A 26,176-nucleotide genomic window follows, 5' to 3' on the forward strand; every position below is an offset into this window, starting at 1 on the left:
AGCGCCTACGCTCTTAAAGGGAAGACATTTAAAACGTTGGAGCTTCACTAATGTGTAACATCTACGTGTATTCTTCAGTATTGTCATATTACAGAACTAGTCATAGTTTAACAATCAGAAATGGTTTAAATGGTGTGTTACACATACAAAGCATTTGGCTTGATGATTGGTGCGTTACAATAAACAATAGTGCAATCGTAAAACACATTTAAAGTAATAATAAAATATGATAAACAAACAGACCGTCAAATAAAGATGCTATTAAAGTGACACTTGTGTATTTACAGAGTAGAGTTGTTTAAAGGTGTGTAGCTAAGTTTGAGGATGGAGGTGTCCGAGTCAGTCGGGCTAGCTTAGCTTAGCATGAAGCCTGAAAATGGGTGTAGGGTAGGGACTGCTGGCTTGAGTCTGTGCTGTGAGGTTGCCAGGTTTGATATCACCACAGAGAATAAACATTTAGCCCACTGACTAAATCTGGCAACCTCCGCTGTAGCCGGAGAAGCTGTTTGTTTGGGAGTCACCGGTCGGACAGAGCAACTTCTGTCCATCCAAAACAATAATAATAAATGTGAGAGACGTGGAGGGGTTTGCTGTGTGCAGCCACAAAGCTTTATCTGTTTTAACATTAACGCTTTTTCTCGTTATCGTTTGCTTTAATCTCGCTGCTTCCTCTCCTCTTGGCCCTCTGCGCTCGTATGCTAATCATGTCTCTCTGTCTCTCTCTCTCTCACTCTCTTTCTTTTTGGGGGATTGTTGATGATGAAAGCGTGGGATACACACACACACACACTCACACACGCGCGTCATAAACTGCAGCTTTGCAGATGTGGAAGCCTTATTGCGCTCATCAGAAGCGGTTGCCAGGTCGTGACGGACCTTCCCTGCATTTCCATTCCTGCTCTCTGGCCTACATACAGCCATCAGTGTCACACTTTTACGCTCTTTTCTTCTTTTGCTTGCTGTCTCTTCCCATCACGCCACATTCGTCCCTCTTCCTCTTCCTCAGTTCTTGTCTCACCGTCTCTGCTCCCATTCTTGAATTTTTGCTCACCACTTCTCTTCCTGTCTTCCTCCCTCTTCCTCTTCCTCTTCCTCTTCTCAGCGAGACTTTATCCATCCCGACAGCGTTGAGTGTTTTCCCGCATCGCTGCATCTGCTTCTGCAGTGTTGCAAATCATTCTTTAGCGTTTTAGGTTTAACGTCTGTAGAGTAATAATTCATTTTTGAGCATTCATTTCTGAGATGGACAATTTACCCAAATGTGGAAAAGCTACACATGTGACACTTACTTTCAAATAGTATTTGTATTATTATAATATATCATGTTATTGTATTATATTATTATAGCTTTGTTATTATATCATACTATTATATTCTATTATTTTGATTGTATTATACTTTTATATTATGATATAACATTATATTATTTGTATTGCATTATTCTTATCTTATACAATAATATTCTGTTATTTGTATTCTATTATTCTTATTATTAATATACTATAATATTATTTGTATTGTATTATTCTTATATTATAATATAATAATATTCTATTCTGTTATTTTTATTCTATTATTCTTATAATATAATTATATTATATCCATCATTTATTTGGGGCGTCTCCTGGGTTGTCTGATTAGTTTAGAATCCACCACTTACGTTTTAATTCCTCTGAAATTTTGTTTAAGTGCTGAGCAGAACTTCAGACTTTGACTCGAATCAATCAAACTTCAACTTCAGACTCGACCTGGGCTTCGTTTCCCAAAAGCACCGAAGCTCAAAGTCCAACCCTCTTGAGACGAGAGGCGTTAATGTCTAGATTAGAACACATTAATAATCCTCTTTCTGGTCAAAGTATTCTTTTTTTAAGAACTCAGAATTATCCTCCTTTGCTCTTTTTAATCCGTTGTTCTCGTCGGTCTCCTGCAGCTCTCGCCGACGGACAAGACGTTGGAGTTCGACAGAGACTTTCGCATCCGGCACTACGCGGGAGACGTGCTGTGAGTGTTCCAGCTTCTATTCTAGAAGTTTAGGTTTCCTAAATTTAGCTTGACGGTTGTTTGGAGAAGTGGAATTTTGAATTTAACCCTCTGCAATTTGAATATATTGCATAATTGCATCACTTTAGAACATGCATTGGATCAGTTGATGTCAAAATAGAACAAACAAGTTTGGGGAATTTCCGTTTCTGTGCAGCTTTTAAAACAATAACGTGAAAACATTTTAACGTTATAATTGGTTGAAATCGCCTGAACACACGTCGTCTCACGGCCCTAAATGGCTCCATTTTTGTCTAAAAAAACAAACATAAAATAACCCCAAATGAATGTGAATTAATCAATTTCCCACACGGCAAGAATGTAACTGCTAATTTTCTCCGTGTGCATGGACGTGTGGCGAGAGAGTGTCAAAACATCCTTCGTTTCACTACGCAGTTTCAGCACACACTCGAACATTCAGAACGACATAACGGACAGCGCCACTTCCCGATCCCCTAAAGTACTCGGGCGCCATTCAAACGGATAAATCGCACATGCTAAGCCCCCAAAAAGTACTCTTAGGGAAACGTGTTGAGGGCTAAGTGTCTGGCACCCAGGGGCGACTCGGGCGTGATTGATCCCTGGACCACTTAGACCCAGCAGCACCTCCCACCTCACCGCTATTTATAGCAGCTCATCACTTAACAGCACACATTAACACATTAAAGTGTGTGTCAACACACGGATGAGCTCACATTTGCATTAAACTACAATTTACACACCCGGTGGCCGCTGCTTATATCTAACCAGCCAATCATGTGGGAGCAACTCAATGCGTGCAATGTTGGTCAAGAAGTTGCAGCAACATGACGGTGACGAAGCACTTTTCGTATGTGGTGCAACGCTGTCAAGTGTCAAGGACCTATCAGTGAATGTTTCCAGAACCTCGTTGGATCGATGCCCTGGCCGCTTCCGGCTGTTCTGGGGTCAGCGATAGGAAAGGAGGTCAAAGGGATCAAGTGGTTATGACGTAGTTTTATTTTTATTTTCTGGTTTAGGACCATTAACTGTGCCAATACGTACGTTTACCTTGTCTCCTTGTCTTTCCTCCTCAGGTACTCAGTGGTGGGTTTCATTGATAAGAACAAAGACACTCTGTTCCAGGATTTCAAGAGGCTGCTGTACAACAGGTCTCACACACACACACACACACACACACACACACACACACACACACACACACACACACACACACACACACACACAGGGTAATACACACCGCTTCCGTCCCCTCCACACACTGTGTTCCTTGCAGCCCTTTACATGACACCCCTCCAGAAAGAACTAGTACAACTAATCTCCTCCCCGCTGGCTTTCCTCCTCCTCTCTTCCTCTGTGTTTCCTCCTCTGAATATAAACTCTGCTACTTCCTGACCCGTCTAATGCTCCAAAAATGTTTCACCGTGGTTTTTAAGGGTCTAATGGAAACACTTTAAAAAATATATATTCATATTTAAAGTCCACATTAAAATACAAATTGTCGAGGACGTTTAAAATCAAATAAGAGGGGCAGTTTTCAAATTGCAGGAAACACAATAGGAGAAATATTGTCAAAATACTATTTTAGGTTGAATATTCGTGCTGCATAATTTAGTTTGGTATAGATCCCCATAGAAATCACACCATAATCATTTTATTGTTTTTCAATGACAATGAGACAAATGACAACAAATTATAGTTTCAAATGTTTTTAATTGTGAAGCGTCACTTTATTATTTCTGGCGATTTTAACAAACACACATAATGTCAAAAGACACCGGAGGAACTTCAAACTATTATAAATATCTGCATGATAAAAAAAAATATATATATATATAACAAAATATGTATTCACTTTTTATATATATATATATATATATATATATATATATATCGTCTTATTTCTTGTGAATACATTTAAAAAAAAAGTGAATAAAATTGTAGTAATACATTTAACAATACAAACAGTTTAAATAAATACGATAACAATCATATTTAAAATAATATTATCATGCAACAAGATGATAATTCCCTCTAATATTGCAAATGTCAATAATTGTAGATATTATTTAAATATCTTTCAGCCCTAAGAACAAAATATATGATCTGACCTCCTTTTGGATCCCTGAAGGTTATTGATGATCCAAAAACACAGAAGTATTCTGTTCATCTAAGGGTTGTAACCTCTACCTGTCCCGTGGTTGCAGCTCTAACCCGGTCCTGAAGGGCATGTGGCCCGAGGGCAAGCTGAGCATCACAGAGGTCACCAAGCGGCCGCTGACGGCCGCGACGCTCTTCAAGAACTCCATGATCTCGTTGGTGGAGAACCTGGCCTGCAAGGTGAGCGGTCAGGGCGGAGGAACCGGCTCGTCCCGCGCGTCGACTCCAAATCAACGCGGTTCCTTAACGCTGTTCTTTAACCTTCTCTCTCTCTGCAGGAACCCTACTACGTCCGCTGCATCAAGCCCAACGAGGTCAAGTCCCCTCTGCTGTTCGAGCAGGAGCGCTGCCGCCACCAGGTGGAGTACCTGGGGCTGCTGGAGAACGTCAGGGTGCGGCGTGCGGGCTTCGCCTACAGGCAGACCTACCCCCGCTTCCTGCAGAGGTACAAACAGTAATCACTCTACACGTTGTTTGTGATTAACATGTTTTTATCTCGCTCCCTTCAAATTATTTTAGTTATTTCATGTCGGAGGAAAGTGGAAATGATCAGATCTTTGGTTGTCAAAGGTAGGGAAGCCTCGCCCCCTCTAGTCAAAGGTAGGGAAGCCTCGCCCCCTCTAGTCAAAGGTAGGGAAGCCACGCCCCCTCTAGTCATAGGTAGGGAAGCCTCGCCCCCTCTAGTCAAAGGAAGGGAAGCCACGCCCCCTCTAGTCAAAGGTAGGGAAGCCTCGCCCCCTCTAGTCAAAGGTAGGGAAGCCACGCCCCCTCTAGTCAAAGGAAGGGAAGCCTCGCCCCCTCTAGTCAAAGGTAGGGAAGCCACGCCCCCTCTAGTCAAAGGTAGGGAAGCCTCGCCCCCTCTAGTCAAAGGTAGGGAAGCCACGCCCCCTCTAGTCAAAGGTAGGGAAGCCTCGCCCCCTCTAGTCAAAGGTAGGGAAGCCACGCCCCATCTAGTCATAGGTAGCCTCGCCCCCTCTAGTCAAAGGTAGGGAAGCCTCGCCCCCTCTAGTCAAAGGTAGGGAAGCCTCGCCCCCTCTAGTCAAAGGTAGGGAAGCCTCGCCCCCTCTAGTCAAAGGAAGGGAAGCCTCGCCCCCTCTAGTCATAGGTAGCCTCGCCCCCCCAAACCGTCTTAAAATAAGTAAAATACCAGAGTATCAATAAGTTGAGGGTTCTGCTATCGGTACTTCTGTTAGTCACGGAGGGAGATCTCCTCGTCTCTCTTTGTCTCTGTGCTTTAAAATAAGGGCTTAGTCGTGCTTTACTGTCACACACACACACACACACACACACACACACACACACACACACACACACAGGCTAATCAATGAAAGCTAGTCATCACTGTTTTGCTGCAAATTGAATTGTAAAGATTTAAAAACTTTTTGTATTCTTTTGTTAATGTTTTTCTTCTCCCATTATAATAAAAAACACACGATAAGAGTGTTGATAAGGAACCAAACCGATAAGCAGTATCTATACGTATATAACTCAAGAATGTAAATCCTAATTATGACAAATTCACACAAATGTCAATCAGATCAAATGATGGACAGACTGGATGTCTGTCCAGCAGACCATTGGTGGTTAAAGATGGTTATTGATACTGATCAGTTGATTGGTGGATTAAGTCAGGCTTACGACATATTTCATAATTTAGATGTATCCCATCCTCGTGAGTTATGAGTGGACGTTTAAAATATTTAGCTTTAAAATCCAACATGCTGAACCTCTGAAGCTCACTGAAGGATTTCACACCACTAACCCATAACTGTTGGGTGTGAATATGAGTTGCATAACCCCAATGAGCTCACATCTCATCTCTGTGTCCTCTGACCTCCGTTAAAAGCCGGCTGGATGCTAATTACTGGAAAGAGGCGTTGTTGTAAAACATCTGAATCTGCTGCAGATGTGACCCCTTTCTTTTTCTTTTCTATGTGGCGAAGAAGAAAACGACTGCGAGTCGACGACCTGCATTAATATCTCATGTTTTATTCATAGAAGAGCTCAAGTGCCTGATATTAAGTCTTTTTACATATCAATCAGCGCTAATTAGCAGGAAAGCGTTCCATTAATGGCCAACATCTGAATTTAAGAGTTACAAAGGTCTGATATGGCGGACCAATATGAATCATTCATAAACTGTTTTATTAAACTCATGCTTTTGAGAGGAATTCCTTAAATTCAATTTGACCTCTGTATGTACATCAGCATGACATTTGAGGTACGTTTGAAGTACTGATACTAGTTACTTTCAGTTAATTCACACACATGCGATACACACATTGTGTAGCAGACGACATCATAAGCTCCTTAAATCACAACACGTCTCTCCAGGTTTTGATCCAAATAGCATATTAATAACCTTAAGATCCTTTCGTAATGTTCCACAACTTGCATCCAATATTAAACACACACACACACACACACACACACACACACACACACACACACACACACACACACACACACACTTGTTGTAGCCTTGCCCTTATTCCCCATCTGTCACAGTTGCACGCTGCCGTCGTAGAAAGCTCCGCAGTGGACGGAGGATTAGGGTGTGTGTGTGTGTGTGTGTGTGTGTGTGTGTGTGTGTGTGTGTGTGTGTGTGTGTGTGTGTGTGTGTGTGTGTGGTGTGTGTGTGTGTGTGGTGTGTGTGTCACTGATTAATGCCGTGCAACAGTTTCCTCTTAATCTTGATTATTTCAAGTTTTTCACACAGACTTTCTGAGGCAATTCCAGCACGTCACTAGTTTTCTAAAGCCAGGGTTTTAAAAAAGTTACAGGATCACCAGAGTTGTGACGGTTCATCCTGAGGGGACCATGAACGTCTTCACCAAATGTCATGGCCATCCATCTGTCCCCATCCATCCAACGGTTGTTGGATGGATGGGACCTCATCCTCTGGGGACCAAGAGTGTCTGCAGAACATTTCATGGCACTTCACTTATCTTTTTGGGGCCGATTCGCAGAGCGGTCACGAGTTATTAGTATGCAGAATTTTGCTGTGTCTTTATCATGGTCGCATGATAAGAAGATATATTTTTGGATGGCGTATCCACTTCTTAAGACACATCCATGGTCTTTATGTTCAGTAATCCAAATCCTTTTGTTTCTCGCTCCACTGCTTAATTTTCCTGATTCGACCACTTTTGTCCCGCCTCCAGATACAAGATGATATCCGAGTTCACGTGGCCGAACCACGACTTGCCGTCGGACAAGGAAGCGGTGAAGCGGCTGCTGCAGGGCTCCGGGTTTGACCACGACGTCGCCTACGGCAACACCAAGGTCTTCATCCGCACGCCGCGCACGCTCTTCAGCCTGGAGGAGCAGCGGGTGGACATGGTCCAGAGGATCGTCCTCTTCCTCCAGAAGGTGAGACTCTGACCCCTCCGTGGGAAATCCTGAATTTGTAGAAACGTACACTGCAGATTCTCCCTGACACTTCAGTAACCTCGGAGACTCAAATGTTTATACGAGCACTGAGGTATTTTCGGAGCTGATTTAATCTTTTATCTCTCAGGTGAAGTTTTTTTGCCCGCACACAGTTCTTGTAAAGTTGGGAGTGGATTCAATTTTATAATTATGGAACACGGAAGTGTATACGTTCATATGTTACCAATTTAAGATGATTTGAAAACACTTGAATGTGAACAATTACTGCAAAGACTTTGGTAGCACTTTATAAAAACTACACGCTATTTAGCATGAGTTTGTCATTTACTAACACTTTATAAATTATCTTATTAATCATCTAAAAAGTCCTGAATACTTAATTTACAAATGGGGAATCCGTCATTTTTTAAGTATGAAAACCCAATCATGAAACGCATAATAGTCAAGCTTATTAATCAAGAATGAAACATTTATAATAACTGTCTTACTAATGAGTGTTCATGTAGGAACAATGCTTTATGAATGATGAATTAAGTGTTTACTCATGCTTAACTAATGCTTAATAGCGTGTAGTTATTATTACCAAGACTTTTTCCCTGTGAGTAAAGCTTGTCTGGGTTTGGCCCCTATGATGCGTCTCATTTGATATGAATCACTTTTATCACATTTGCAGTTTTGTTTGATGCTCATGTTTCAGTTTCTCCTTCCGCTAGACACTTTTTAAAATCCGATCTGAGTATTGATCCCCCGCTACTGTGTCTCTGCAGTCAGTAGTCGGTGCGACAGTGGCGTGACGACTCCTTCTGGAGGAGGAAGAGGAGGAGGAGGAGGAGGAGGAGGAGATTTCTCTGTGTGATCGCGGCGTACAGAGCGGTTACTTTGACAGACGGCGGCATGGGGTCGGTGAACATGCTGCTTCAGATGCACCGTGCAAACCGCCTGCATGCTATCTCTGGTCCCTGTTAACGTCTTGAAGCACTACATCCTCCACCTGGGAGCCATGCGACTGACGCCTCTATACAACCATTATATCATTATATAAGATTCATGTTTTCAGATTCCTCGTGCTTTCTCACGGAGTATCTCCAATCTCTCAGACTTAAAAGTGGGGTTTTCCAGCCTAATTAACCCCTTTAGCAGATTGATTGGTCGACCTTTTTGTATTGATCTGCATGACCTTCCGTTGGCTCATCCCGCGTAGTGTTCCTTCCAGCGCTTCCTCAGGAGAAACCCATCTTGTGTCTAGCAGGAAGAGCAGGCCTCCATAGCGAAGGGAACGCTCAGAGGAATCACCAGCGGAAAAACAAACAAACAAACATCACAGAGGTGTAGCTGAGACGGCGTGTGTAATCTCGCCCGCTGTAAACGCCGAGGCAGAGCTCGCACATGCACGCTCATGCACGCTCATGCACGCATGCAGCTACCTCGTGCTGCATGCACTCCCTGACACAGAAAATCTAACTTGACTGCTGTCGCGCTGTTGCGCCAACAAACATCACGGAACAAGTCCGATCTGCCGGGCCGAGCAATCCCCCTTATCAGCACCTGGCACGCCACTGGGAGAACATTGTGTTTTACGGTCTTATTTGACCCTTTTTTTTAATTAGCAAAACCTCTCTTCCTATAGGAGGAAGGGTGGAGTAGCGGGAGGAAAGGATTAGGACAGGAGGAGTGGAGGGAGGCTCCTTTTTTAATCCTGCTGTTCTCTCCATCACTTCTTTCTTCATGTGCCGTCATGCTCCCTTCATACCGGTGCACCGGCCTTCACAGAGGTTGCACAAGCCGTTTGTTGCATTATTCTCCCAAACACCAGAGGGCGTACGTATAAAATGTAACTAAACAACATAAATCAACCTCCACAATGCGGCGAGGAGATGTTTTGCAATCAGGCCGGAGTGCATGTGATCCTGCAGCAGCGCTGAAGCATCCGCCTCGTGCAGCACCATCTGAAAGCATTACCACTTTAAGAAATGGCCACTGGAAGCAGAAAAAGAAAGAAGAGGCAACATGAATTCAGACGATATAAATTAAACATAGGCCACCCCCACCTTCCTTCTGTGTAAAGATGAATATTTCATAAATTCCAGCTCAGCCATCCACATCACTAACTGTCGGCCGCTTGTCAGAGCAGCGGCGATGACGAGAACAGAGACCCTCCTCCTCCTCCTCCTCCTCCTCCCTCCCTCATGTAGTCTGAGCAGCCGCCTTAATTGCTTTCCAAAAGCTTTGCATAGTCTCCGTATTGCCGTTGGTTTATGAGACGTCTCAGCGGCCTTGCTTGAGCCGGAGCTAAAATAAATGTCCTAAAAGGATAAAGTGTCTTATTTCGTGTAGTTTGTTTGTTTGTGTTGTTTCCCGGTGGATAACTCGATGCAGTGAATTGTGCAGTAGTAACTCAGCTCTTTTTTTCGGGTGGACTGACATTGCAGTGGATCGTCTTAGTGCAAAGCCGGCGCCGCCTTGCTTAACGGTCCAGAACTGATCCGGCTCCTGCTAGACCTCCGCAGAAACATGATCCCTAATCCTCTGAACCCGCAAAGTGTTTAAGTTATCACCCAGATCTATCGGCACTATAAAACAACACACACACACACGCACACACAGACACACACACACTCACACTCCGACACTGCAGCACATCAAAGGAGGGTGGTTTAACTTCTCACTGCTGGGTTTTGAGAAGAGGAAAGCTTCCTCCTCTGTTCTGAAGAGAAAGCTGAGATGTGGACACTGAAAATCCTAAAAATATCCTGCGACACCTAAAAGACTGTAACCGTGGGTGGTTCTCCATGGCAACGGATGTGTGGCTCACAGACAAAGTTTACAGTTTGCCTCCAGATTCTCACAAAATCCATTTTATTTTAATAATATGAAAAAAGTATTGTGAGCTGGGAGACATTGACAGTATTTGATGAACCCTTGGGTGCTGTCCATGGTTTTAGTGCTGAAATGGTTGATTGATTAATGGACGGAACATTTTGATAGAATTAAAAACACCTGCCTTTCAGTCGATTTTCTTTTTGATGTCATACTTTGAGAAATATTGACAATATTGTCTTCAATTTGTTTAATTAGTAAGCAACTGAACAAAAATTATTACTAAATAAGTGTGTGTGTGTGTGTGTGTTTCATTTAATTGTTTAGTCGTCGATGCGTCTCTTTGTGTGAGCGTGTTTTTCTCGGCAGCGCTTTGAGCACGTGTGTGTCACGCGGTCAGAGTCTCACCCCTCCAGAAGCTGAAATATTACTGCGAGTTCTGATTTAAGAAATCGCATCACAATGTTTTGTGGTGTTCTTGTTGCTTTTTATTGATCCATGATGACAGCGGCTGGCCTGAGCCTCGGCCCCCGTGTCTCGGTCACGTTGCCGCCTCCCCGAGTCGCGCCGCACGCTCTCGATCCCGCCTCCCTCCGGCCCGTCCGTGTGCATCGAGCGTGTCGCCGGAAAAAGCAGCTTGATGTCCTCGGAGGACGTGGAAACTCAGGCGTTCAGCAGCAGCGGAGTTGTCCATGCTGCAGAGCTGTTTCTCCGTGTCGGGAGTAGTTTTGTGTTGTTGTTGTTTTTTCCACATCTAGGTGACGACAATGTGAAGGGTTGTTTTTTTGGAGTGGACCAGTTTGGTTGATGGCCTTTTTATTAGAGCTGCAGTCCCAGACGATCATGCGTCTCCTCTCTGTGTTCTCAACATCCCAAACCCTCCTCCTCCTCCTCCTCCTCAAGTAAAACCCCAGCAATCTGTCCTGCTTTGTTGCAAAGAAAGATCCCCAATCTGGCTTTGATGAGCTCGTAAATCCCGGGTCCCCGGAGCGCGGTGAGGGGCGGGGCTTCGTGAATGGCACGAGTCTCTAAAAAAAAAAAAGGATGATCAGATGGCTTTATTGGCCAGGAGAGTGAAGGGGGCAAACCATCGGGGGCCTTGTTATTGGCTTGATTTACCCACAAACCCCCCACCTTGGTGTCATCTTCATCAGCTCACCAGCGTCATCGCGGCCCGTCTGCATCGCCAGGTTGTTGAGAAGCAGAAAGTGTGTTTGTGGCCCGTGTGGTCGCCCGGACGGCCCCGTCTTCCCACCTGTCAGGCTCCTTAACGAGGCTCCAAAGACAGAGGAGACACTTTATGTCTGCTGTTATCTGATTCATTGATGTTTTATGGTCTCTCTCTCTCCTCCAGCTCCATGCGCATCCAGTGTAATTAGTGATGTGTTGCTGAGATAAACACAGTTGTGGATCTGGCAGAGGCCCGTGCACCATGTGGATGTTTTATCCCGGCCACATCTTAACTGAGCTCTTGCTGGAAATCTGATTTGGCCTCCTTTTTTTTGGCTTTGTGTGTTATGTGAGCGCATATGGGGTGAGACTCTGTCTGTGTGGGGACAATATACTTACACTGGATGGAGAAGGACAAAAGTGCTTTATCGATGTGTCCACTGGATCGGATAGAATATAGATTAATGCTGTATAGTCAGTTTATATAAAGTTACAACTTGTTGGTCCTGGACCTTCATCAACATGATTGTCATAGAACCGTGGGCTGCAACAACCCAAAAACAATCCCAAAAAAGGGCAGCCAAGTCTTTAACACTTGACACAAACCCTTGAACGCAGACCGGCCAATCGGAGCGCAGCATCAGCCAACTCTTCGCCAAGAGTCGGACAACTACCCGGCTCTGCTCCGAAGACTCTCGCGTAGATCCTTCAAACACAAGTTGTAGACAATTCTGTCTGAAATCGCCTTTCGTCTTCCCAAAAAATGTGATCATATTTCCTCAGCGAGTGCAGTTAGTGACAGTGTGGGCTCCACGGCGTAGCCGCGGGAGGGCGGGGCTTAGTGAAGGGTCGTTTAACAAAATCGATCATTGACAAAAATACAAATAAATCCTTAAAATGAGACAAACTGTACAAATACAGTTCTGTAGTTCCTGTATCTGCACTTTTTTTCTGTAAAAAATAACTTCATCCTCATCGACTTACAACCACCGTCCATTATGGTAAATATCAAAGTGACAATTAAGATTTATTTCCGGTAATAACTGACCTTTCCGCACAAATAACGTCTTAGTGAAGGAATGCCACAGGGTTTGTTTTGTTTATATATATAATTACCCTGTCTAATGGCATCAGCTAGCCACTAAAAATACAAATATTTGAGTAAAATCCTGGAAGAAATTATAGAAGGAAAAAGCTGCGTGTGATAGAAAACGCATAAAATAATATATAAATGGAATGGAGGTCAAACATGAAAAAGAATATATATTGGTGTTTAAATCAGGATGGCTGGACATTCCCACATCCTTTCTATTTACTAGCTTTAAAAGTTTAAAATACCACTTTAAATGCACTCAGTCCAGCATCTGCACCAGGTTTTAGTCGACAGCTCTGTTTGACCCGATGCCTAATTCACCCCAACTCTCTGCATACAGTGTCAATTTAAATGAAAGAAGCTTTTAACCGCGACCACAGAGACGACTCGGTGAAAACCCGTTCCCTCCTCCCTCCTCCCACCACCTTATTCTCATCGATTATGCATGAAGGGAACCCGAGGACGAGGTCGTCGGCTGCCATCTCGCCAGAGAAACAACATGTGAGCCCTAAAATAACAGCGGATTAGAGCAGCTATTTCTGTGTGAGTAGATGCCGGTTGCTTTGCATAAGCATGAAGAAATGTTTAGTAAATACAGCCTGTTCTCTCTGTCTTCATACAGGAACATGAAGGCGCTTTAATGTCGCATGAGCTCAGAGAAAAAAGCCTTTTTTCAGCTGTAAGACAGTTTATGTTTAAGGGAATTAAAGGTTATTGTAGTAAACGTTAATTAGCCTTTTTATCATTATTATATGTGAAGACTATGAAACTGTTAGTAGTTATTATTAGATTAATTAATACAGTTTATAGACTGCTTAAGAAAAATTATGAGTTTCTTATGATTGTTTTTAATAGCATTACAAACACATTTATTCAACTTTTGGGATTTATTCACCTTTTAATAAGGCATTGTTCACGAGCATAGGTAACTACTAGTAATAAAATGCATAATAAGTATGTTTTAATCTTGATAAAGCAACAAAAATGGTTCGTAGAGGTTTAACAATAATATAATTGGTTTGTGCGTTAAACCTAATAAATGTGTTGTTATGCTATAACCTTTAAGGCCTTTATTAACATCTATAAACTGTTAACAATTTATTTTAAGCCTAAAAATGCCTCAAACAATAAGAGGTTATTATTAACACTGCATTAATACATAATGTTAATAAGCATCTTTATAAGGACTTTTTAGAGCTTTATTATCTATTAACTAACATTTCTGACAGGTACCTGCATACAAAGCATCACCAAGATGAATCATCTTTCACATTAATTTGTTTTCAACAGATAGAAGTGACAGAAAACACACAGCGAGACGTGATTTCCATCACAAAGACGGCGAGACGAGCACAAATGATACGAAGGACTCTGTACTCGTCAGTTGTGTCTTTTGTTGTTATTTCTGAAGAAATCAGGGCTTGTATGCACAGAAACGAGGCCGGGCGCTTCGCTCTGTATCGGTTGACATCTCGGAGACAGATTTCTCAACTCTGATCTCAGATCAGCAGACTCATAACACACGGTTAAATAAACGTCGCTCGTTGATCTCGGCTCGATGCTGCAGCTTCTTCTCAGAAGGCCGTCCTGTTTCCAGCCCAGAACTAATGCACTTGATGAATCTGTGTTTTGAAGTTACATGATTCAGTTACGGCTACCCAGTGGAGGTGGATTTAAAAAAAAGTGACATTTCACATTATAACATAACGGCAAAAACACAAATTTGGACGCGACGTGGACGCTATCATCGTGAAAAGAACGCGACTCAGTCGGCTGGTGCATGACTTAAAATGATCACACTGCCAGTCTCATCAGGTGAAAACCGCCTCCTCCACATTTTTTATATGCAAATGAAAAATGCAAAAATAAAATTAAAAATCCTTTTATGTGCCGACGCCCCCGCCACACTCTGAAAGATGAAATATTCATGATCTCATCATCACTTTCTAAGATATTCAGGAGCGCGCCTCCAGTGCAGTTATTGCCTTTTGGTTTTATGGCACTAAATGAACAAAAGAGCTGATTATTTAGGATTATTTTTGGTACAATATAGCCAAATAAATGTGTAAATAGAAGTTGTGTGTGTGAGAGAAAGAGGGCGTAAACGGTGAAAGAGGAGAGCATATGCTGGTGGTTTTAGTGAGGGCGGATCAAGAGTTATGGCTCCCTGGGGTCCCACTTACATCTATTATTCATGTTTAGGGGTCTTATAGCCACTCAACCTGGGTTTGGTTACAGGCACAGTCTGAGTCCTTATTATTCAAATATGACGAGCACTTATGTATCACAAATAAACAATGTGTAATTAATTCTAATGGTGAGTAATGAAAAAACTATTTCACGAACCCCAAGAAAAAAGCAATGTGACTCATTGAATTACACATTTATATATTTATTTATTAGCTTTTACGGCAATTTGCAGCCGTGTATTTATGGCTTTATTCCGTGCTTTTATTTTCATTTTAGTGCAGAAGTCATAGCCTTTTATAGTTTGCTTTTTACCACCGGTGCGTACGAGCTTAAAATAGCCGAGTTAGCGGTGGATGTTCTACCGAATAAATAATTAAAATCTAGATACAGCAGTTTAAAATGTCCCTTCATTCCTTCCTCCAGAGCTAAAAGTGGAACTCCACTTTAGAGAAAGGTCAGTGTGAGTCACCGTACGTCGAGGTCTTCATGAGTCCTCACAGTTATGAGTTGCAGAGATGAGCCCAAAGTAGGGTCCCGTTCTATTGCCGTGCATCATGGGTAATGTAGGACAGCTTAATAAAGGGAGACACTACAGGAAAACGCATTATTTTTCACGCTATTTTGCAATGTCTTCTCTCCAGCTAGTGGAAAGAAAACATCATACATACACATTCAGGTGTTTTATTTTCCTACTTTGAATTTTTGCGTCACCAACGGTTAGCGTTAGATAAAGCCTCATTAGGATATCAAATCATAACATTTCAGAATACTTGCAATACAAAAAATGATTGTCTTAATGTCAGTTTTCACCTGGGGAAGTTTCATGTTGATATCTATGAGTTAATTATTTTACCCTATTCACCTGGAGAGTCTTCAACAACAAGGCCGTTTTCTCTAAATTAGTTTTTTCTCAGATTTTGATCCAGAAATCTCCACTTCAGCAGCTTCTACATCCACCAAACTTTAAACTTTCATTCCTCTCTATATTCTGAATGTTTCTGCAGAGGGGTTTGATCATATATTTATTCACAGCCGGATTTATACAACATGTTATGACAAAATATATGATGAAAAATGTGTTTTGTATATATATATTTTTTTATATATATTTTTGAAAAATGTGTTTTGTATATTTTCTGATTTATGGAGTGATTCAAGAGATATCCATACTTCTTTCTGTCAAAACCTCTCTAATATGTCAACAAAATGAAAAAGAAATATTTAGAACCTGGCTTTATCCAATGTTCAGATTTCTAACCTGAAACTGTATGAAAATTAAATTTAAACATAACAATTTTAGAAAACTTGCAATACCAAAAAGTACTGCCTTAATGTAAGTAATGAACTGGGGAAGTTTTGTTGTGATTATTAAATGTTTTTACCCAATTGTCTCCATTTACAGGGATTAAAAGTCATATTCTGTCTCTTATATTTACCTCTACTTATTCCTGGAGAACCCTTCAAGGAGCCGTGCAGCAGCCGTGTTCCTGTAGCACTTCCTTGTTTGTCGTCGCTCACCTGTCCATTGCGTCTGCAGGTGTGGAGGGGCACCATCGCCAGAATGCGATACCGGCGGATGAGAGCGGCGCTCGTCATCCTGCGGGCGTACCGGCGCTACAAGGTCCGGTCGTACGTCCGCGAGGTCAACCGCCGCTTCAAAAACATCCGGTCCATGAAGGACCACGGCCGGCACGTGAAGTGGCCGACGCCCCCGAAAGTCCTGCGCAAGTTCGAAGAGGCCCTCAGGAGCATCTACAACAGGTAGCGGCCACTTTACCTTTAAATAGTGAGAGACCCAGATAGCGGTTCCTGCTTTTGGAACACAAAGAACACAGCTGATTTGTAGTGAATTCTCTATTATTTAAAACTGTTAACCCTTTCAAAACTGTAATTATGACAGTCCGCCTGGTCTTTTTGTGTCTTATTTATCAATAAATATGTCAAAAAAAACTTATTTTGGCAACATTATTTTGCTCCTTTTTTCAGGAGAAATGTAACTGTCAAAATCTGGCAAGTATTTGTCATTATTATATGTTATAAAGGCTTAAAACAGTGTGTAAAAACAAAAAAGTAAAGAAACATACTTGAATTTTCATAATGTTTCTCTTCGCTTTTGAGATTACAGAAATTAAATTTAACCTATTTTACATCTTCTCAAACTGTTTTGTTTGCGTAGAGCATTCAGTGTCCATGTTATAGGCTGTTATGTGTCCATGTGCAAAAAAAAACAACCTATTACCCATATTTATTCAGAACAAAGGCAGAAAATGTGCTCTTTTAAAAAAAAATGTTGAAGAAAACTTTGAAGAAAAGCACTTTCCTGTCTTGGCTGAACTAAAAGTGGGTCTGACCCCAACAGCTGGAGAGCGCCGGGGCCTCGAGTGTTATTTTACGTCCAGATGAGTCCGTTTGAAGCCACTTGAACACGTTTCCTCCGGCCTCGGGCTCACACTGGGCTCATTGATTTTCCTTCCTCCATCAAAGACTCATCGCTGTCTTTCATCCCGACATCTGTTTGTTTTGCGTCTCTCCATGTGAAGGAAAACTAGCCTTCCCAGAGAATGAAGTTGGCTGTCGGGTGTGTGAGCTAAGGGCCAATAAGTACAGTGCAGCTGGGGCCCGACGCTGACCCGACCGTGCTGCCGCTCTCAGCGCCTCTCTTTGTGTTTACCTCCAGGTGGTGGGCATGGACGCTGATCAAAGCACTCTCTCCTGAGGAGGCCCTGCAGGTGAGGGCCAAGGTAGCCAGCCTGGAGGCCCTCAAGGGCCAGAGGGCCGACTTGGGGCTGCAGAGAGCCTGGGAAGGAAACTACCTGGTGAGTAATGTAGACGTGGGGCGATAAGAAACGTTCATGTCACGGTAAAACAATTGTGATTCACCATATTATTCTGATAATATGGTATCTAAATATGCAAAAAAAAATTACTTTACCTCACATTTAGTAAAGAAATAAATGTTTTATTTCATCACATATCTTTTTTTAAACATTTAACTTGAAAACTAGGTGCAATGTGTTGAGCATAGAGCTTCGACGGAGCCAGGCTAGTTGTTTCCCCCTGTTTGCAGTCTTTGTGCTAAGCTAAGCTAACCGGGTTCATATTTGCTGTCCAGGCGAGTTTCAAGCATCAAAAACACATATTTTCCAAACTAAAAAGGGCGTATCTCTGCAACCACTAGGCCTATTTGAATAATTTTGGTGTTATAATAAAAGGTACACATGTGAGATTTTGTTAAGATGTGTAAATATCAGTCTGTATGTTACTGGTTAAGAGTAAAGCCTAGTTCATACTTCTCCGTCTGACGCCGTCGTTGAGCATTCAGAGTTCTGCGTCGAGGGAATGCGTTGCCTGCAATAAACCGCCATGCCGCCAGGGGGGTGTGCCTGTGTGTCTGTGTGGTTTCAGGGGTTTTATAGGGGCCGAATCCTTTTTCTTCCGGTCACAGTAAAATCACCTCTCCCAAATCATAGCACAATATGTGAACATTCTCTCTGCAAAGGTTGACTTTGATAAAGTGAAGCAGAATAAAGTTAGAGGGTTTAGTACAGAGAACATTCAGGTGAGGTCTCGTTGGGGCCCATTGGGGCAATGAGAGTAAATATATGTTTGTATGTAATTTGAGTGCGTATAAGACCGGGGGACCTTTTTCCACCCGATATAGTCCTGAGTTCCTTTATATTAGCGTTTTGTTTTAACATCTTTTCTGTGTGCTTTGTGGCCGACAGAAGCGCGACAGCCCCGACTCGGCCTCGTCGTTCACGCTGGTCTCCAGCGAGCTGCAGCGAAAAGACAAATTCATGAGGATTTTGTTCTCCGGCAACGTCCGCAAGGTAGGGGAGTAGACTTTTTATAAAGCGTTCATCCACTCCTCACCACACAGTCGCAACATGCCCCCGTCTGCACAGACAAACAAAACCCTGCAGACTGTTGAGACGCGTCTCTTATCCTGCGGGCTGAGTAATGAGGAGCTTTGCGTTTGTTTTCCCAGATCAACCGCTTCCACAAGGCGGAGGACCGGGCCGTGCTCATCACCGACCGCCACCTGTACAAGATGGATCCCCTGAAGCAGTACAAGCCCATGAAGAGCATCCCTCTCTACAACGTAGGGAGCACTCCATTCCTTTAACAGGGCGGCTCGTTAGACTCGGCTGCACAAAGCATTTGACTGCAGATTTCCAGAGAGGTTTCATATTTTGTCTTATTAGGAAGGAGAGCTCTTCCAGGTGAAAATCCCTCAAACTAAAACTCAGTCTGATGTGTCGCAGGTTAGGATGCAGGATTTGAACGACATGCACACTTCTAAATGAATATGAGCTCGAGGTAAAGCTGCGGAGAAAAAAGCACAAGAATATTGACTTCACGTCAAAATATTTACTCATGAAATGAGATGAACAATCTTCTGATTCTTTGCCTCTGATAAACTTTTGTAAACAGAGACTCAGAGAAGCGATCGTCTCATCAAATCTATACTTTACACTTTTGACTTCATTCACACATGAAGGTCCCCCCCGATATACCAGTATTGGCAATATCCATGATATTTAAGCATGAATAATAATACACATATGAATGTTGTGTAAATACTCCTAATTAATAATTTTATACATGAAGTTATGAGAGCAGACTCTCTTTCCTCCTCCTCACGCTCACAGTATGTGGGAAGCTAATTTGACAAAGAAGAAACAAAACCTTCAATAGAATGATAGAAGTGTTGTTATTATTGCATTTAACATATTATTGAATGTTCTGTAGATATCAAGATAATATTGTATATTCACTTGTGACGGCCACAGTAGGGAATACAAAGTGTTTGATGAGGAGTTGCAAGTACAAATCCATTAAAGATCATATTGGGAGAAATGAAAAAAAAAACACTGCACACTATAATGAAGAAATACAACCACCAAAAACGTGTTAAAATCATTTTAAAATGACCTAAAGCGGCAGTAATTTAAAGTCTGGTCCAGTTATTTGAAGGACTTCTCCACTTCTGCCTCATCACACTGTTTCAGGAGGAACGCTCTCAAACTCAATAAAACGTATGAATAGTTTAATTATTGAAGACCCAGTGCAGTAATAGGCTCATATGGAACACGCTTCTCATAAGTACTTTGTTTACATTTCTATAAATGTACAGTAGAGTACTCGTTGCTTTTAAAACACTGATTTCAAAATAATGTAAATATATATTTTAGATTAGAGGTTTCAGGGAAGCTGCTTTTAAGTGGTTTAACATAATTATATGAATTTAAATATGTATATTTGGATTAGAGTGTACAGTATATAGTTTTTTTTTATCCTGCAAGAAATGATTAATAAGAAAAAGTCCCACATAAAAACTTTCGTAAGACAATAAGCTGATTAACGATTTGACAGAAAACCGTATTATCAACTTTTTAGATAATAAATTGACCATTAAGGCCATTTAATGAGCAAAAATAGTAAATATTTGGTTCTCTTAGCTTCTTAAATGGGAGAATTTGCTCATCTTTCCTTTCTCGCGTCGTCTTTCCAATACAACTTGACGTTTTACAGACCAAACGATATTTTTTTGCAGCCCAGCTTGAACCCTTCGACCGTAAATGTTCATTTCATGCAACACTGAGACATAAACGACAGGATCTTCTCGCTGGCTGAGGTTTACATTGCTTCTGAGCATCCTGCTGGATGTGGTCGCAGCTGTATTATCTTCTGTTTCCACATCTCACCGGCGCGTTATCAATATGCAAAGATCCCCTTCAGCTCTACAATTGGGTGCTTTTAATTCATATTCACGCTATGATAGGCCTTTAAGGCTGCTACATGCACCCAGCACATGAGGCTGTTTCCATGGCATTGCTGTCGTGTGTGTGTGTGTGTGTGTGTGTGTGTGTGTGTGTGTGTGTGTGTGTGTGTGTGTGTGTGTGTGTGTGTGGACATCATGCGACTTGTTTTTGTCTTTATCACTGACAGAATCTGTTGCATATGAGGTGGAATCTCTTTTCTTTTCTCTTGTTTTCTTCAATTTTCTCACACAAATTGCAAAATCTCGAAATAAAAAGGCTGCAGTTGTTATTTATTTTTAGGGGAATTTGCTGGTTCACTTTCATGCTGGCTAGCATCAACTTGTTAAATTAGATTTTGTTCCCCAGCTAACTGTTTACACCTGTTTCCAGCCTTTATGCTAAGCTAAGCTAACCATCTCCTTGCTGGTGTTTTATATTTAACTGGTAAATTTGTCTCATCTTTTTACACTTTTTTTACGACTGTTTTCGACATATTATACCTTTTTTTTTTTATGCCTTTATTTGCAGAAAATACATTAACGTGCAAATTAATCGCATGAAACAAACGCCTCTGTTGTGTAAAAGCCTTTACTCTCTGCAAGCATACCGAACACAGTGCTTTCTCATATAAGAACTGGTATTTAAATAATGGCCAAGTCTTGTATTATAGCTGTTATGAAAACCCAGTCTCAAGCAGCCCTTTAAAAAGCGCCACTATGTTCTCTCTCTTGAAGTCGTACAAATCAAACAGATCCTCACAAAAGGTTTTGTGCAGTTGAAGGAAAGCGGAGCGCCAAATCTCCTTTTCAAGAGAACGAAGAGAGAAGAGAAAGCAGCTTTTCAATGAATGCGTAAACTATCTACTAATGGTATTTCTGCACCCCTGCTCTTGGAGGTAAAGGGGAATGAGACAGGAAGTGAAGGAGCGATGCGTTAATCCATCGCCCGGTGAAATGAGCGAGATCTGAGGCCGGCGTGTGCTGGTGACAACTGTGACGGGACGCCCCGATGTTCAATCTGACAGCAACGAGAGAAAATTAGAGGAGAGCTCGGAGATGGACACCCAAAGCCTGTAGCGCCGCATCTGGGAGTGAGATGAGGCGATGGAGTTGAGACAGATGAGCGGAAGAGAGAGAGAGAGAGCAGCATGATTTTTAGTTATTGTTCATTCAGGGAGACACACACACACACACACACACACACACACACACACACACACACACACACACACACACACACACACACACACACACACACACCAAGCATATGGAGAGCCATCAGTGTTGTATAAGGATACGTAGTTTGGTTTGTTTCACACACAGACAGTGACACAACATGAGTAAGACAACACACGACACACACGATAACCAGGCAGCAACCTCCGGGTCTAAAAAGTGAATGCTTCATGTGTTAAAGCTGCATTCTCTCTCCTGACCACCAGGGGGCAACTCCTCTGGTTGTATAGAAGTCTATATAAATGACTCTACTGAGGGAGAAGTAAACATTGTAAACATGAGTTCATGTCTTCTCAAACCACTGGGTGACGTCACGATGAAGGTGTCCACTTCCTATAAGCGGTCTATGATTATAACCAAAGATGTCCTGGAGCGTAAAAACATTTACAGCAGAGACATTTTTATCGAAAAAACAATTAATAACGAGGACTAACAAGTCTGTCGATCCAAAACCTGATATCTCTTCTTCCTCTGAGTCACAGAGCTCCATTAAACACGCATCAGTGACTGTTGTTCCTTCATCACCATGAACACACACTGTAGTTTATTCTGACTCAATCTCTCTCACACACACACACACACACACACACACACACACACACACACACACCGTCCTGCTGCCACAAATACCCACTAGAGCATCAAATGTGGATTCATCCGCCGTTGAAAGAAGTCCCCAACAATGGCACCATTTCCTCTGTTTGAGCCCCATTGCTTCCTTTTTGAAGATGTAACATTTTCCTTTTTTATTGTTGGTTTCGGTCTTTTCATGGGGTTTTGTTGACGATAAGATAAATATAGAAAATGTACATAATTAAACAGCATTTTGGAGTCATTCATCCTCTTTAGTCGCCATTGAATCGCTGACTATAACCGCTGGCCTGCTGTACCCGTCACACCGGGGCCTTTTTAAATGTCAAGCTGAGCGAGCGAGCGAGCCGGTCAAGGTGAAAAAGTGAGAAAGGTGGGTGAGAGGGAAGATCAAACCGAGGTTAGAGAGCCGTTAGCTTGTTGTTGATTAGCGCTGATGGGCTAACGGTGCCGTGTGCTTTGCAGCCGCTCCTGCAGGGTGGCGTGAGGCCCGATGCACGGTTGGTTGTACGGTAAAGAGCCGGCTGCTCGCCGCCGAAAGCATTCACACGGTGAGCAGCTGCAACAGTGAGCTCATTCCACTCATGTCTTCTTGAATAAAACGTATTTATTCGTGCAGGAAATGGACGAAACATCCGTTCTGCTTCAGTTACTCGTCTCCCTGTTTTTCACCAGCTTTTCTTTTCCATTCCACCCCCACCTCGCCTCTCTCTCGCTCGCTCGCTCTCGCGCTGCCGCTTCTCTCCTCCCGCCGTTGTCATGCCAACTTCCCAGGAGACAGCGTTGTCATGGATACCGAGCGGCAGGGTAGATCAGCTGATGTCTGGTGTCGTTCGGGCATATGTACAAATCGCTCTCCTGCATGTGCGCTCTTTTCCTTTCCTTTTATTTTGTCTCCCCCCCCGGCGAAGCTAATTCATGATCCCTGCGGCTCTGTTTTCTTTTTCTTTTTATTCACCCGTTGATCCCTTCACTTCAGTTTTTCTCCTACTTCCTCCACACACGGGTGCATTTGTTTATTTAGATGAACGGTATACATGTGCAGCCTATTCTTAACCGTCGGTTAGAAGCTGATTTATTTATTTTTTTTATCTCAATTTATGCAAAACACCGAACAGGGGATCCGGATTAGAAGGTGATGAAGCGTAATTGTGTTCATAAATTCAAACATCTCTGAGGCGGATGTTTTTTTTTGCCCTGTAAACATCTCTGGCTGGCTCTCCGATGCCCTCACAGCGGCGTAGCTCATTATATCATATTCACTTAATCACCCTTTGCTCCCGCTGCTTTTTAACCCCGCCACATCTATCTTTACAGGACTGTGGGGATGCGTTATATAAAGATACACCGGGGGAACCTGCTGCTCGTGTTCGGTCCTCATGACTACCGCAGAGCAGAGAGCACTGTGGTCCGGTCCGCTCATCGACCACGACACATTATCAAGTAGTCCTCTCACAAGCGCTTTCACCAAAATACACCCGTGTGTGTGTGTGTGTGTGTGTGTGTGTGTGGGTGTGTGGGTGGGTGGGTGGGTTGGGAACATGGCATTTCTAAATACCAACATGTTGGAGCAGTCCTTCCCAAACAAAAATGTTAAATGAGTAACGTCCTCCTTGAGTCATCCAGGATGATCCAGGATGATTAGGGACAAATTCCCCCTAAAAAAACAGTCCATTTAGAGTGAAATAGACCATAAAGCAGTGTATGCGTTAGGGCGAGGCTACCTTGTGATTGACAGGTCGCCACCAAAGCCGTATACAGTCTACGTCACTTCTCCGCTGTCCAAATATGGTCACTTCCTGTTCACTGGTTGCAAATAAAAACAAGATGGCGACGGCCAAAATGCTGAACTCAAAACAGTGGAAGAAACCTCCCGTGTCGTGTAAAGAGGATGGACAAACATAATAAAACGTTGTCAGCACTGTTGTCGTTGTTTGCACTGTTAGCGCAGTTAGCACTGTTAGCGCAGTTAGCACCGTTAGAGCAGTTAACGCAGTTAGCGCAGTTAATGCAGTTAGCACCATTAGCACCTCACGTTAGCTGCGAGCTGCTGGGCAAGGCCGTCGCCATGTTGAGAGCCACGTGGAGGCAATCCCACACAATCATAATAAATTTTTATTTAGCACCGTTTCAGCAGCATCTCTAAAATACATAATTTGTCCGTTAGCATTTGTTTCCCATTTGCACCATAATTAAGACTTTAACTAAGCTACTGATTAGCCATTTTGTCCATGTAATGTAAGAAAATAGTGAACATGGCCATCACAAAGCGACCAGCATTTAAGAACCCGAAGGTATTCTGTTTACTATCCCATCAGACAAATAAAGGAAAAAACTTGGATGAAATATTTGCTTAAAAATGTAATGTATATTGCACAATCTAACATTTCTAATGTAAGATCCCATCTGACGAGCAATAAGCCGGCAAGATCAGCGTCTTCTCGGTGTGCGGCGGCCTTTTAGTTTTCAACACAATGAAAACATCCTCAAGTTTTCACCCATTTGCCAGACGAGCACTTGAACAGATGGCTGGACAGATAAACGCCTTGAACACATTTCATACTCGGAGTAAAACTGATTTGGGGAATCGAGACAAAAAAATTAGACAAGGAAAAGAATCTGAACGTATCATTACCCGACTCATTAGAACGGCGACTGTCGTTCCAATCAATTAGGCCTTTAATATAAATGTAAATGTAATCGGCTCCATGTAATTAACTGCGGGTGGGTTGCTAGACAGGGAGGCATGGCTGTAGGCTTTAATTCACGGTGATTACGTGAAGTGTTTGTTTTTGGAAGTCGCGGGCGTCACGTTGGAGCTGAATACGTCGACTATGTTGTTTAGCCGGCGGATGCAACCTGTCTGCGCCCGTCCTCCCAGATGGGGAACTTGTCTCTGCGTTGCAGTCTGCTGAGTGGATGTTAATGCACCTGACTGGCTGCCCTGTGGCGGTTTGCTCAACACGCAGCGCCGCAGCTACGCTCGGGAAGACACATTTAAGAGAGAAATAAATGTCTGGATCGGCTGGAAGGCCGGGATTGACGAATGAGACGGAGGAAAGCTAAAAGGAAGAGAGATAATGGTGTAAGAAACAAAGGAATAGGGGTTTAATGAGCTCCTTCTCCTGAGAGGTGTTTACCTATGAGGATATTGGTTTTATCCTGTTGTTTCGACTTTGAAGACCTGTAAAGATAAACAATCCAACCGCAAAACTGGGATCCCCCCTCTCAGCCTGGAGGCTTTCCGTTGGTGCGTCGTTTGGGAGCTCCGAGTGGGGGAAATTCGATTGGACCGTTGGGAGGTGGATCAATAAATCTTTACTGCAAGTGCTGATTTAGGCCTTGAGTGGGAGAAACCACAGACACCAGACACTGAGCACACCAGAACAGTGGTATACGTTGAGCTGGCTCCGTTTTTACAAGCGTTTCAATGTGAAACACAAAATGGTATATTCATACTTAATGTAGCATGCAAAATAAAAGCTACACGTGCTAAAGTAGGTAACACATACATGTATTATACATTGGATTTTAATTAAAACTGTTTTAGTCATCAGAATATATTGAACTTTATTGCATCCATATTGCATGTTGATATCGTCAAAGTTTTGTCATCGTCTCGTCTTATTTGTAGGAAAAAAAGCTTGTTGACCAACGTATTGACGTTTTTTTTCCAACTCAAACAAAAAAAATGTATTTGATACTCAAAATCGGGCAGCAACATCCAATTCTGAAAAGAGAAG

At 42.6% G+C, this 26,176-nt stretch overlaps 1 protein-coding gene across 1 annotated transcript in view; it reads left to right on the forward strand.

Moving 5' to 3' along the window:
* Nucleotides 1-26,176, forward strand: part of myo1d (myosin 1D) — a gene marked incomplete at both ends in the record, with an annotated part of 79,733 nt that overhangs the window by 33,516 nt on the left and 20,041 nt on the right. The window contains 9 exons of the mRNA XM_079214093.1: nucleotides 1,931-2,001; nucleotides 3,096-3,170; nucleotides 4,227-4,359; nucleotides 4,458-4,624; nucleotides 7,344-7,551; nucleotides 16,380-16,603; nucleotides 17,520-17,658; nucleotides 18,568-18,672; nucleotides 18,831-18,944. Coding sequence (XP_079070219.1) covers nucleotides 1,931-2,001; nucleotides 3,096-3,170; nucleotides 4,227-4,359; nucleotides 4,458-4,624; nucleotides 7,344-7,551; nucleotides 16,380-16,603; nucleotides 17,520-17,658; nucleotides 18,568-18,672; nucleotides 18,831-18,944 — 1,236 coding nt within the window. The remainder of the gene's footprint in view (nucleotides 1-1,930; nucleotides 2,002-3,095; nucleotides 3,171-4,226; nucleotides 4,360-4,457; nucleotides 4,625-7,343; nucleotides 7,552-16,379; nucleotides 16,604-17,519; nucleotides 17,659-18,567; nucleotides 18,673-18,830; nucleotides 18,945-26,176) is intronic.

The sequence above is a fragment of the Taurulus bubalis genome, assembly GCF_910589615.1.
Source record: "Taurulus bubalis genome assembly, chromosome: 2".
Lineage (NCBI taxonomy): Eukaryota > Metazoa > Chordata > Actinopteri > Perciformes > Cottidae > Taurulus > Taurulus bubalis.